At 35.2% G+C, this 15,075-nt stretch overlaps 1 protein-coding gene across 4 annotated transcripts in view; it reads left to right on the top strand.

Moving 5' to 3' along the window:
• The window catches only part of SRBD1 (S1 RNA binding domain 1), a 123,825-nt gene that overhangs the window by 13,286 nt on the left and 95,464 nt on the right, over positions 1-15,075 (top strand). For all 4 annotated transcript variants that reach the window (XM_027723420.2, XM_027723422.2, XM_039386968.1 and 1 more), the window contains 4 exons: positions 1,920-2,016; positions 3,333-3,468; positions 9,017-9,120; positions 13,953-14,060. In XM_027723420.2, coding sequence (XP_027579221.2) covers positions 1,920-2,016; positions 3,333-3,468; positions 9,017-9,120; positions 13,953-14,060 — 445 coding nt within the window. The remainder of the gene's footprint in view (positions 1-1,919; positions 2,017-3,332; positions 3,469-9,016; positions 9,121-13,952; positions 14,061-15,075) is intronic.

The following is a 15,075-nucleotide window of genomic DNA, read 5'->3' as shown; positions in this document are numbered from 1 at the left end:
GCAGAGTCTAAAGAGCCAAAAGAAAATCTTCATGGTGGAAGTTCAAATAAATTATTTAGAGTATATTCAGAAGGAAGTGCTATTTGCTGCAGCATAAACATTAGCTTTTGAAAATCAGTACACCTATTTTCAATTTTGTGCTAAAAATAATTCTGCTTAGGTTTATATAATGGTTTGCATTTGAAAGACCTCAGAAATTTGTATACATCTATGAACTGGGTCACTTTCATCAACTTGGGAACCAGTTTGGCAACCTATGTACAGCTTGAGATCAGAGTGAATTTGCAGTACAGAAAAGTTTTCATCAAATCTTAATATTTCATTCTTTCAAATTCTCAATGTTTTTCAACTTATACTAAAAATAAACTGAAATAAAAACAGCAGTTCATGTTTCAAAGCCAGACCTTGGAAAGTTAAGGAAGCAGGCTCCCCAGAAAATTTTGTTCTTCCTTTTAGTTGTATGAATGGTCAAATGTTTCTCTCATTACACAAGCATGTGCTGGTGGACACAGTAAAATGACCGTGGAAACTTTATAATTTTAATTCTGACTGGGTTTGGCCTATGCTATCTCGTTCAAATTCTCTACTAGAATTAAAATAATTTTGCCGTGCACACTTGTGGTACTTTAGTGTCTTAATTCATATTCAACATGGTGCATGTCCTAAAATTCCCTTAGCTTTGTGTTCTGACATGACATTACTTTTACCATAAGAAAAACTAACTTGTAAGTGTAAGGATCCAAATTTTATAACTTCTGATAAGTTCAGGCATTTAATAATGTATTCTTATTCTCACTTTTTTTTTTCTTTCTAGCAGTGAAGTTTAGCTTCCTTGTCTTAAAAAAGGGCAAGATGAATTTTTTATAGTGTGTAACTTTATAGCCCAATCAGAAGCAGGATTCTAGATTCAATATAATGAATAGCTAGAGCTATGCAATTTTTTAAAATAGTGTTAATAAAGCTCTTTCAAGATATTGGTAGTCCATCAGACAGCAAAATGAAAAATAATGTGTGCCGAATGAGGCAGTTAATGCTGCATTTGCGAGCTCTAGGACTCTTGCTTTTTGCTCTGAAGCATTCATTGCTGATTGTTGCTTGAAACAGGGTTAGATAATATTGAACTAAAATACAGGATGTCAGTTTTATTTCATTGTCTTCTGGTTCTGGTCCAATTCAATCACTGTGCGAAGGAGAATAACGTGCCGCTTCTTCTGGCCTTTTGAATTAAGGGATGGTTCTGCCTGTTGGAAATTACCTGAATAGTTCTGTTGTCTCTCCAGAGATACGAAAACATTTATAACTTCATGTCTTTGAAGACATTTTATGCCTTCAGTGTTTTGTAGGAGGGGTTGACGGTATGCTGACCTCAGAAGGTCGTTGTGCAAACTCCTGCTGCAAACCCGTGGAAATATAAAACTATTACACAGAGAAAAGACAGGATTGCCTGTGAAGAATTTAGGCAGTTTCCATATCAGTAGTAAAATGTGTAGACTTCTGTTGCAGTTTCTAATTTTATTAAAGTTTCAAAAATTATATTTAAATATCCAGTTTTACTATTTTAAATAATTGATTTATGTCATGAATGTCAAGATCCATTAACATCAAAGTCAATAAAATGAGACAAAAGTAGGTTTTTTTTGTCCTTTTGTCTTATGATGCTTCATTGGTCACTTTAGGCTCATTAAAAATATAATAATTTCAGATGTTTTGGAAAGGAAGTTTAGTTGATAACAAAATTTCAATGAATTAGGATTCTTTGAAACCTCTGCAAGTCAGTCAGATATCTTTAATCAGTTATCTTTCAGCTTGTATGTATTTTCTTAGTGCCTGTGCAGTTGTGTAATTTTTTGTATTAGTTTTTTCTATATTTATTAACTGTATATTATATTGACTGTATTCTATAATTATTTTTTTCTAAGGGCTTGCAAATATCCAGGAGGTAGAGACTGGAGTACAGCATATTTTAGCAGACATCTTTGCTAAAGACAAAGACACACTGGATTTTATCAGGAAACTGTAAGTTTCATTCTTACTTTCTAAAATTTCCTGGTTACATGGTAAGATTCAGTCTCCTAGCATGCTGATACAGAACTTTTTTTTTAATGATAGGAAAACTGTGTTACTGTGAGATTTAGGTCCATTCCTGTGTACCTTTGTTAGCCCCTCTGCCTATCTGGCTGTCAGTTGAGGAGAGATCTTCTGTAGGCATGTCATGATGCTGTGACTCCCAAAGAACGTAAAATTCTCTGTGGCTCTGCTCCACATACAGCAGTTTTCCCTTGCAGTTAGTGACCCATAAGGGAATTTTCCATCCTTGCACTTTCTTCAAGCTATAACTTTTCAGCGATGCATCTGTTTAAGCTGTTGCTCCAATAGCTGACTTGACACCAGTCAGTGGAATTAGCGTGCAGTGATGGTTGATTTTGGCATTGGTAGCCAATAAGGCAAACAAATATGACTGTTTTTAAAGCAGGAGTTACTGATCCTTTAATTGTGTTAGCTGAATTTATGTTTTCTTACATCACCTGACATCAGTGTTACCATGTCTGGGGAATTGGTATGACAGAGTAATAGCCACTTGTTATTTTCTCTGCTGTGTGCCATCTGGGATGGAGAAGAGAACTATCAAAGAATATGTGCTGCCCTAGGGGCATGCAATATTGTTTTGAGTCAGCAATGTGATAATTTCAGTGAAGGGATTGTGTGCTGTCATTACCTGACTATCACTTTCATTCTTTTGACCACTGGAAGTTCCTTAGTGTAATAGTCAGTGCTTTACAGATCAATCCTGTGGATCTGAAGTGTGTTGTATGTATGGTAATGATGAGGAACTTTCAGGAAGCTATCTGTTTGGGATCCCTGTTACTCCTAAAAATAATGAAAACTTTTATGGCTGTTAAGTGCTCAAAGCAAGAAATTAATTCTGAGGCTGGGTAGATTCAAGAGAGATATTGCATTTCTATAAAATAGAGAACTACTATAACTTTTTTTTTTTTTTGCAACTTCCCAAAATTTGTTGGTTGAAGTTTAATCCATAACTGATGAAACTGAAGTGCCAGTGGTGGCTTTTGGGTATCCATTCCCTTCAGGAGAAGGGCTGTGATAGCTTTTTCTGAGGTCTGCTTGAATGTCTTCTCTTGGTATGTTCCAGTCAGTATAAGTTATGCCAGTCTCAGCATTAAGATATGTCATCCAGTTCTGCAGGTAATTAGAGTTAACATAATCTGTAATTGAGCAGATTCCAAACTGCATTTTTATTTAATATGTGCAGTAATGACTTCTTAGAAGTTTCATGCTAAAATACCTTATTAATATCTGTTTCTTCTATTCAGATGTCAGCAGAGGTACGTTTCCATTCAGTCAACCTTGGCAAAAGTGTCATCCAAAAGTGGAAATGAAAAAGATATTAATAAATTCCAACTCTACCATGAGTTTTCTTGCAGTATAAAGAACATTCAGCATCATCAGGTACAACTTCAAATTTGTATTTTTGCTTAGAATTTTAACTGTAGGAAACGTGGCTTTGTTTTTGAATTTTGTTGCTTCAAACTGATTCTAAAGCTACTTTCTTTTTCTTTACAGTAGAGGTAGAGGCTTTCAAATTCTTGAAATGCAGGACTAAGCTGTTAGTCTCTGTTTTAAGAAACTGAGCAAAGGACTGCTATTCAGTATGCCCATTGTGTAATTAATTTTCATTAAACAAATACTTATAATGATTTATGTATCAGCTAAGTCATACCAATATTGAAATACTTTTGGTGTGTGTCACACCCTCCCTCCCTTCCCCTGGTGACAAGTGCATATCAAGAGTCATCAGTGGGAGGATAAAAGCTAAGCAATGACATGCCCTGTAGGGGTGAGACTGGGGTAGAAGTGACATAGTAGTGGAAACTGCTTGGTTTCAGCGTTGGAATTTGAAGCAAACATGGATAAACTTATTCTTGTTTCCTTTGGATGTTTGCTGCAGCACTGAGTCAGAGTGCTCTGAGCCATTTGACACTAAACCTGACAGGTGAAACTGGTGAGAAGTATCAGGAAAGGGTCCAGAAAACTGAAATTAAAAGTGACCTACAAAAGCAGCTCAGGGGAACATCCCATGCACTACCCCAAAAATGGGTTTGTTTTGCAAGTCATCAGTATTCCCTTTGATGAAGCATCTTTGTTTATCATAGACTTGTATAGCTAGATAAGGAAATAAAGGATGAAGCAAACTTAGTAGCTGATGAGAAGCTGATGATGGCTAGGCTACCCCTGTTCCTGGCTGAAGTTCAAAGGCTGAAGTGTGATGCACTCTATACAATTATCAAGACCTTTGAGATAATTCATAACTAATCACCAAGTGAATTGTCTCTTGTTTTGGTCACAATTACCTAGTTTAAAAAAAACAAACAAAAAAAGACCAACTCAACAAAAACAAACAAACAAACAACCCAAAAGAAAATCCCCAAACCAAAACAAACCATAATACCACACAAACAGACCCTCTTGGCTGCATCTAACTAGAAATGTCCTTTTCCTTCAGACGGCTGTTGTATGCTCTCATTTTTTCTGTGCTTTCCATGTTAAAACAGTGTGATGTTTTGAAGTAATAAAGGATTTTATTGCATGTCTTGAAATTGATTTATTACAAAAACTATTTCACAGCATGGATGGGCTAATTTTTATACCATTTCCCACCCTCCAATATGAAAGGTGTTAGGTGAAAGGCTAAATAGCTACTAGTGATTTTAGTAGACAAGTCTTCTGTAGATATTTGAAGAGGTAGCTGTAGTTGTTCTTTGTAATGATTATGAACATTTACTGTACTTATATTGGTAATTATTTGGTGAAAACTTGCTTCTAGAAGGTCTGGGAAGGTTGATAGAGCATCTATTGACTACTGTGGTGATATTCACAAAAATTTGTAGATTCATCAGAAAATTAAGTGCTGTGGTGTATGGATTTTTTGTGTGCTTTACTGTTGAAGGAATACTTGGACTGTAAAAGACTACTTAGTTTTACCTGTACTGACAGTGGTGAATACTGAGATATGCAACATGTTTTGCATGAGCAAGTGTTTCCTGGGATGATGGTATGATTAACTTGTCTGAGGCATCCTTTTTTTTTTACTTCAGAAAAACTGTTGCTTAGTTAGAGCCAAGGCTAGAAACCATATTTCCCAAACTTGGTCAACGTTTTGATCGTGTGGCTGCATTGTTTCTTATCCAGGATACGTCCTTAGTTTGTTTGATATTAACTTGATCTGTTCTGGTTTATTCTTCCTTGTGTCTGTTGCTAACCCTAATGTCTCTTTCATTACCTATTCTAGCTCTCTGGTGAAGTCATAACAGCTGATTTTGCAGCTGGTAGTGTTGTAATAATGGGATATTTTTGCACACGTACCTGCTGTCTTTCATCTGTATAGTACTGCTATTGACTGTTCTACCACATTGAATATTTCTGTATTGTGAATTGTAGAAGTCTGAGTTGCTTGTGCTTTGCTGAGGTTTCAAGGCTCAAGGTATAGCAGGGCTCTTTTGTCCTAATTGAGGAAAAAATGCATTTTATGATCATTTCTGACATTGGAATTTGCAGAGTTCTCTGTTTTGTAAATGTACTGTAACTTTTTATGTCTGTTTTTGGTTCTTTGTTTCTTTGTTAGTTTTTCAGTTTCTGTCTTTCTCCCTTTTTTATTTTGATAATGAAATGAGAGAAAAAGTTGGTTTTGGTTTCTTTTATCTGCCATTTCTTCGTTAAGCTGAAACCCAGATATTGTACTTTCAAAAGTCTTTCTCGTTACCTTCAATTTCTTTATCACCTGACCTTATTCCCCTACTGGTGCAAGTTGCCATTTTTAAATTTCTTTTATTTCATTGGGTTATGACCATCCTCTTTAGTACCTGAAAGTCTTTATTTTTTCCTTCACCTAAGGCTTTGAAGAAATACTTCCTTTTTTGCATTTAAAAACTGGTAAAAACATATTCTTTTAAGAATAGAGTAAAAGATGGCTTCAAGCAAAGAAATTCTCTGGTTTGGTTCAAGATTATTAAAAGAAGTTTGTACCTAAAAAAGATATAGAAAAGCCTGAAACTAAGCTATTTTATAAATTTTACTAATCCCCCAGGACTACAGGTTAAATAGCTGTGTTTGAAGAACACTTATAGAATTCACTGTTTTTAAGACCTTCTCTACTGCTTTCGTGACTGCATACAGACAAGTGTTCTGAATTCATTTAGCTGGAGGCAAAAGTCAGCTTTAAATCACCTCTTTGCAGAGTTGCAAATACAGGATTCTGTAAAATGTTGCACTGAAACTTGTCATTGCTGGAGTATGACAGTGCTAAGTAATCTTAAAGATCTGAGTACAACCCTAACTCTGCTCTAGCTTCCCTGTGTGTAAAGGGGGTGGACAGTAGCCTAGCATGTTAACTGTAAGAGGATAAGCTGTGCCCTTATGGCCAAAGCATGTGTAGCTATGAGGGTGCCTTGCAGAGTGTGTTGCAGTGAGTGAAGCTGCTGTGCAGTAAAGCTGCAGCTCCATTTTGCAGTTCTGCAGCTGTCACTGCACACCCCGTACATCTGTGTTGTTTTCTGTGCCGTTGTCGTTCCGTGTGCTGAGGCACGCCACGGAATGATCAGGACTGGTGTGAGGTCGGCTTGTTTGACTGAAAATGGTAAAATACTGAATCTGAAATGAGAAAAAGAACTTTGTTGTTTTAAAAGCCTGACTCCAGATTTGACGTGGTTGGACACCTGTGGGTGTTTCCAGCTGGAACATTTTGCTGTCGAGAGGTTGAGCCGCAGTTTCTCCCTTTGGCAGCAAGGAGAACCTGACACGACTCTCCTAGGATGTAGTTGAGTAGCTCTACCAACACTGTCATAACTAAGGGAAAAGAATTTTTCAAGAGTTTATTTGAATTTTTGACTAATTGTAAACAGTTCAGTGTTTTTGTACGCCTTGGGGTTGTTTTCCTGTATTTGGAAATGACTGAAATGGTGGGAGGAGAAGAATTCATGAATAAAGTGTATCATTTGAGGCAAGTGCTCTATTTTCCATCTCATACTTAAAAAGGAATTGGGAATTAGAAGTCCTTGGCAAAGTATACAAAACTTACTGTGTGAGTCTAAGTAAATCTGCAACATAGAAGAGAGCTGGGCAAAATGAAGGATGTCATATTTTTATGATAAACAGAATAAGGTTTGACAAACTTTATGTCTAGATTAAATTGTTGTTCTTACTTTCTCTGAAAAATGTATGTTGTTTTTTAGAATCCTGGCCCTGAATCTGTTCCAATCTTAGATAAAAATAGTCTTTTTCCAGAAGTCAAGACTGTTTTGTGTCTAGAATAGCCAGATTTTGACGTTACTTAAAAAAACAAGCAAAACAAAAAGATCTTTATTGTAATAGACAAAAAAATTGAGTAATTCCTTTCTTAATTGAGCATTTATTGGATGATAATTCTTCTCTGAATGCATCACTTAAAACAGGATAGGCAGTTTGTTTAAGAATAAAAATGTAAATAATATTAGTGACTGCATTAACAGCTGGTTTAAGTTCAGGTGACTGACACATTCTGCAGATGGAGGGCCAGGAAACAAATGTGATGCAAATATTGACCCTACTAACAGCATGCTGAATGATGACATTATAATTCTATCAGATACGTTCTCTGTTGTGAGCATCATTTTGATTTCATTTTAACTTGACATTTAACTTTCTCTTTTTTAAAAGTGAAATCATAATAAATGTGAAAGCATTTGATTTGTTAAAATACGTCTTTCTAATTTCTACATGAAAACATTTGCTTTGGCAGTAAAGGTACCCGATGCTATAATATTTCACATGCAATCTTTATTATTAGCTTTGTTGTTCAATGATATGTCAGGCCTGGTATGTCACAGGAGCAGTAAGGCTCAGGAATATAAATTGGTACTATGTCCTGGAGTCATTTTAAACCATTGTATTTAACATATGTGACATGTCTGAGTTAGCTAGTGATTGAATTAAAGTTCATGATTGACACAGAATGCTCTGTTGTGACAGTGCTCAGGGCCTGCTACATACAGCAACATGTGTAGTCATACAGGAATGTCAACTTCAAGCAGGTTTCTTTTTTTTGTTGGTTTGTTTTTCTACTTTAAAATACTTTGGAAGGAAAAAGGGAATCTAAAGATGTGACTTTTATTTGTAGCTGCTTCTGCCTATTATTTTGTTTCTAAACTCAGTGAGTTTTCTTAATACTAAGGTGAACATTCAGTGTCACCATAGTGAGATTAGACTAGTAGTTACCCACCAGTATCCTCCAGGATCCACCACTTGCATTGTGATCCTGGTTTTAAATGTAGAGTCACAGTCTTCCATTTAAAATTGAACTCTGTATGCAGGTAACACAAGTGCAACCTAATTTAGCTTTAGATCATGACTAGGCAGTTATGTACATGAGGTTCTGTCAGAAATATGTGCATATGTTTTAATGCTGGAGTGTTAACACGAAGAGTGTATCTGCAGTCTTTTCTGCTATTGGTGAACTAGTAATGAATAACTCTAAATTCATTCTCATTCAAATTAAGCTGAGTGCCTTTGTGTCAAAAGTTCTGATGCATAATTAATTTTAAATTTGGATTGATCTTGGAAAGAAAAATGAAACCTGAAGCATAGGACTAACTTTTTCCCTCTCCAATCTCTAGTTCTGATTGGAGTCACTTTTCAATTAATTTGAGTTTTGTGTTATTAAATAAGATTATTCCACCAGCTAAATTCATGCTCTTTTGTATTATAAGTGTGTTTAAGATAAACTGAATCTTGAGATTGCAGACTCCAAAAAAAAAATGTATGATTCGTTATACCATGGCATGATTTAATCTGTGTTTAAATTGTGTATGTTATCTGTACATGCTAGTACTTTGTGAACTGATTTACTCTACCACCATGCTGATTTGCTACAGAATGTCAAGCAAGTGCGTACACAAATGTTGATAAGTTTATCTTTTGGATATTTTGTGTGTCATCTGTCTCTGCCATTTATGTTTGCACTCAGATTCTGGCCATTAACCGAGGGGAAAATCTGAAGATCCTGACAGTGAAGGTCAACATTCCTGACGGGGTGAAGAATGAATTCTGTTGGTGGTGTGTCAATGAAAGGTCTGCATGGATACATATTCTTACACAAATCTCTTTTTTTTCTTCTATAGACTGCTGCATACTGAAGTGTACCTCATATGTCTTGTTACATTAAGAGAACAAATTAAACAAATATTTATTAGATTAAATGAAATTAGCTAGTGGATAATTCTTATTTTGTATTTCCAACTGCTTTAGCATTATGCTGAAAAGATCATGCCTTGGGCTATATTTGTGAGTTCTGGCACCATTCTTAAAGCAATGGAGTTTTTTTAAAAATATGCTAAGGCTGATGAATTGTGAATATATTTTCAAATTGTAATATGCATCACATCCAGTAGTCTTTACTGAAAGGACTTTGTAGAATCTAATAGAATATACTTCTAACTTCAAAAAATAACTTCATATGCCTGATTACAATGATTAAATAGGGCTATCTTGGATTTTAGATCAGTGAACTACAGAACTTCAAGTTTCGTAAATGTAAGGAATTGCATGTTTAAAAAAATTTAATGGATTTAATAGACAAACCTAAACATGACTGCCTTCAATGCATAATCCTCACACATTGTTGAACCATCTCTTACACTTTGATCTCTGGTTGAGTCAGAAAACTGGACTCTAAAAACTGGATTCTTCTATTGTTTACTGATTTGCTCTTACAAGTTGCTTTTTTTTTGTAAGCCAGTAGTGAGTTGTTTATTGTTGCATAATTTTTAGGTTTTTTTGCAAAAGTTCATTTTAAGTATGCGTTGTTTTGTGTAATATCTCCATCAGCCTCTTTCTTGGAAACTGTACCTTGATGTCCTCTGTTGGAGACTATTGTGATCCAAACTGTGCATCTTTCTTGCATGTATAAAAGACAGGTTTCTCTTTCTCAGTAGCTTAAGATATTGGGCACTGTTCTGAAGATGTCTCAGAAACTCCTAGCTTTGCATCCTAAAATCGAATAACCAAAAGGAGGGAAAAAAATAGGGAAAAACGCACCTTTTAATGTATAAAATGAATACTACTTCAGCTTGTATTTCTTTTTCACAACAAGTCCAAGAAATGGATTTGGAAAAAATGTTCCTTTCAACTGTAGAAATTTAATAGGGATGTTCGCTCTGAAAAGGAAGAATAGGGCTCTGAAAGAATTAAAATATTTGTTCGGCTGGAAAATATAATATGATCTAAGACTAATAGTAAGTAACTTTTTTTTTTTCTCAGTAAAATATCAGGGTTCATAAACACACCTTTTTCATTCTAGTTTTAGTACCTATAACAGAATTTCTGTCCTCCCTTCAAGATGTGTGTTCTGTAGGCAGGACATGTCTGTCAGTCTTGCTTTTACTTGCATCTATGACTGAGAATTTGGAAGTGCTGTGAACCACAGATAACGGAACAGCTTGTCACTGCTACACAAATAAAAGTGGGATGTAAATTGGGATATTTTTGGTTGATTACACTTTTGTGAGTCATCCTGAGATAAAAAGAATATTGACCTTGGGAATGAAACTACTTGTTAATACTTGGCATTCATGAGGCTATATATGCTTATGGCTTTTTATTATTTAAGGACAACTTCTCCACCATTAGAAAACTTGTGAAGAAATGATTTTAGTAAATCTTGGTGCATTAACATCTAGGACAGATTCTGATCTTCCTTGTTAGATTGACAACTGTGTTATCAAACTGACAAATAGTAAATGTGTATTCTGCCCCGCAAGCTTTGGAATTACTGTCTAAGGGTGGAATTTGCATTGTTTTCATTGCATTGATTTACTAGTGAGAGCAGAAGGTTAATAACTTCCAATTGAGTCAGTGGTTTCAAAACTTTGCAAAGGTATTAACTAATTTCCTGAAGGTTACACACCTTGAGTTGCAGAAATCAGTTGCAGAACCAGAAATGCCACCTTGCTACAGAGTTTGGCCAGTATTCTAGCCACAAAACAGTATCACCTACTGCCTATTGAATTAGTAGCAAATATTCAGACTTTTTGTGTTCTTCTGAGACAAATTTTTTAGCATTAAATGTCCCTGCAATAGAAAGTGAGTTTGGAAGACTAGAGTTCATTATTGCATTGAGTTCCATGTAGATGCTGTCTAAGAATATTGTAATTTTTTTGCAAGTTCAGAATATTTATTAGCCTGTATAAACATCTCTGTTTCCTTGAAATTCGGGTTTGTGCAGAAAACTGAGTAATATCCTTCTGCCTGGTCCTATGGGTTGTATTTTTCCCCAGAAAACGGCATCTCTGTGGTTTGAGAGTGAAATTAGCTCCATTAAATCTAGAATCTAAATCCCAAAGACTTCGTTTTGAAATGGAATACAGAAAAATGATCAATGAGAAACAGCCAGAGAGGGGCTGCTTAGCTGGCTTGGAGTGTAAAGTCAACATGGAGTTGTTCCTTGGGAAGGGTTGAAAGTCTGTTCCAAAATGGGATTGCAGCCTTGAAAATGAAGTTTGATGCTTGATAATATTTTTTCAGTTTCCAGTCAAAATTCTAGATTCTGTGTGAAGTCCATGGTATGGGCCTTTAAGGCTTGCTTTGTCTGTGGTTACTACCTTGGTACGTGTTTTCTGTAATGTCTTGGAGGAACACAAAGCTGTGCTGTTTCTCTTTCAGGTCTAAAATCCTGGTTGTGGTCTTCCTGGAACAGTTGTTAATTAATACTAGTGGGCTCTGTTAATTCTGTTGATGTAGGGTTTCACCTTCTGTGGTGTATCAGTAGTCTAAGCCATTTATGCTTATGGTGGTCCCTGTTGTGAGCACTTGCACATGGAGAGATGATGAGCAGAGTAAGATATTATTCATATGTAGCTTTTCTAAATAGGGCATCTAAAGTCATATCTTGATTAAATAATCAAGAAAAATCCATTCTTAGAGGGATACTTAACTACGCTGCTGTGATCTTTAAAAATATACACAGATGATTTTGCTTTGTTTTTGAAGCAAAGTGAATTTTTCTCTTCTCTCATGAAGTACTGCAATAATTGAAATGGAGTATTTGCTGTGATTGAACTTACTGCTTGGATATTTTTGCATTTGTAGCAATTTCTAACAGAGTGTTGCCTAAATAATTTTTACTTATATGTAGGCAGGTAATAAAAATATCTGCTGTGATAACTTATTTACAGAGGAAAGGTATGTTAACTGGCTTTAATGGATGGAAGAGCAGGGGAAACAGCTGCCAGGTTTCCAAATTCATTCTTATTTGTGCTGAGGATACTTTCTTGGGGGATTGTAGTCATACTAGCCACCTGTAATAACTTCACGTTTATAGAATGTGATGGCAATAAGAGGGTTTAAAGCCTTTGCCAGTTTTATATAGGTATGGAAAGAGTCTCCAGTTACAAATAAGTATAATAGAACTATTTGCAAAAACTGTTAGCTAAGTGATGAGGTCATGTGGCTAAGCACTCACAACCCTGAACGTTGTAAAACTAAATAGTGAGCTTAATTCTGCTCCCATGTCTGTCTGCATTAATGCAGCATTGCCTCGATCGCACATTCCTCATCCGTTATATGCACGGACACTTAGAAAAGCTGTTTCAGGAAATTGCAGATCCCTTTAAACAACTGAAAAGCTGTCTGGATAGGAGCAGTTTCGGATTCTGTGTATTTCTGAGTGACTGCAAGTAAACAAAGGCAAAAGTAAAATTCATTCTGGTTTTGCCTGGACCTGCACCTGGATACATTATGAAATGACCATAATTCTATCATGTTGCATTTAAAAGACAAGCCAACCAACCAGCCAAAAAACTTAAACTTACCCAGACATATTACAAAATAAGTATGTATCTCACTTAACAGTTTGGGACTCAGGCATATTAAATAATACAATAAAGGAAGAAAACTCTGACTGTTATCAATATTTTTAAAAGTAATAAAGGTGGACTTTAATAGAAAATGTTAACTAGTTAGTTCTGTTTGCGTATAATATATCTGGTTACTTCTCTTCAGTCTTGATCTCTTATCTTTGGGTGGGCAAACTCAGTGAGTCAGTTCTGCTTGTTGAAGGACTCGCATCCCCCCAGCCCCCTCCTTCATGGAACATTGCCCACAACAAAAAGTTCAATTCATTAAATATTAACAAGCTTTGAAACTTTGGTGTATTTTACAGCAGAATTTGAAGTAATTGTCATTATAGTTATGACTACTGCACATTCTCCCTAGAAAAGGGAATGCTTTAAAGAGTTTGGCTTAGAAAAAGTTGGGAAACAGTCCTGTGTTTGTTTGGTATTGTTTATCTAATTTTCCCTTTTTCTGTAATATTATTTATGCTTCAAATATATCAGCAACAGGTAAAAGAGAAAAATAATTTGCAAGCTGTTTGGCTTCAAAATTTGTAAGATTTCATTTAGAGTTTGAATAGAGATACTCAAAGCATTCCAAGTGAAATTTGATTTGGGTTTCATTAATTGATATTAGTTTAGCTCCTAAATTTCCATCTGGGCAGTGACACTCACAGAGGATGTTTAGTAATTTTTTTAATGTATTGAGGAGTAGCAAATAATGCAACCCTAATGGTAATATGTAATCAATTTCTTTATTCAGTTTTTATAAGCTTTGACTTTTCAAAGGGAAGAAAAATGGGGGTTTATGTTTTCTTTAAAACATAAAATATGATTGCATTCTGACACCGAAGAAAAGATAAACCTGTCCCTGGTGTGACCTGTGTGGTCATGGACAACTTCTCATTCTATTTATGTTTGAATCTATGATTTCATTGCCTAATTATTGTAGAAATTCTGCAGTTTATAGGATATTGCAATGTAGAACTCTTTTTGTGAAATTCCTTTTTTATCTAGGTGTTTGTATATGTTTGTAAAGTATTTTTTGATTTTTCTTGTTCTAATCTTTTGCAGATGGAGACCGAAACAATTTTTAAAACCAGAATTTATGAGGATCCTACGGAATTCAGTAGAGGATGCATATAAACGCCTTATACATCCTCTTCTCTGTAGGGAATTCAGGTAAGCCCAGAATAAATCTGTACTTTCATATTATGAATTTTTTAAAAATTCCCTCCCTAACAGTTTGCTAGATTATCTTTTATCCATTTGAAAATATCAGCATGTTTTTAATCCTCAGTGCTTACATAAGAAATGAACTACGTAGTCTTGGTTCTGTAGATTTAATTTGTGACTCTACACAGTTTAGGCTACAGTAGAGAAATTATGTTTCTGTGAAGACGTTTTACGTGTTTACGTACTTGTTACTTGTACATTTATCTAATAAAGTTACTCTATTACCATAATAGTTTTATCTTATTCTTTATTAGCATAAACCATTATGTCATTGGTTTTTCCCATCATCTTTTCATATCACAGCAACAGTACTGTCTGTGACATTGTTCTGATTCCTGCTCTTCTGCCTGTTTGAAAGAAATCAGCAAAGTATTGTTGTGGTTGGAAGTGTCCTTCATGTTTGCCAGCTGTACTTTGTGGTAAACTAATTAGTCATAGTCTTAGTCTGATACCATTTTACAGGTATTGTGATGCCTCTAGAGAAGTCAGTAAACTTACTTCTGGTGATACTGTAGTAATGATGTCATCAGACAAAGTGTCACTTGTTAAAATATGTAATATTGTTCTAAACTTAAAGAGAACTTAAAACTTAGTATCACAGTAACATGAATTAAATAGGGCGTTTTTTGGTGTAGTATAGGAAGTGAAAAATCTTTAATATGTCAAAGTCTACATTCTAAAAGCATTACGTTCTAATGGCTAACTACTTATGGTGTGATTCTTCTCATCAATACAAGAGAAGCTCTTCAAAGTGTAACATGTTTCATTCTGGCGAGGCTTTCTGATATGTGACCTAGATGTTAATGCCTGCTTTAAGGTAGTTCAAAATTAAGTTTATCAAAGACACCCTGTTTCTTGGACCAGAAATTACTTGTATCAAAATGACATATGTTGGCTATTCAGTATCTAAAATCTGCAATCACATTGTGAAATACAGTTCTTCTGTACTTTCCTGGCTGTG

The sequence above is a fragment of the Pipra filicauda genome, unplaced genomic scaffold (genome assembly GCF_003945595.2).
Source record: "Pipra filicauda isolate LSUMZ 115617 unplaced genomic scaffold, ASM394559v2 scaffold51_size4534324_pilon, whole genome shotgun sequence".
Classification (NCBI taxonomy): domain Eukaryota; kingdom Metazoa; phylum Chordata; class Aves; order Passeriformes; family Pipridae; genus Pipra; species Pipra filicauda.
Note: the sequence above shows the minus strand (reverse complement) of the source record. Positions and strands in the feature narration are given on the sequence as shown.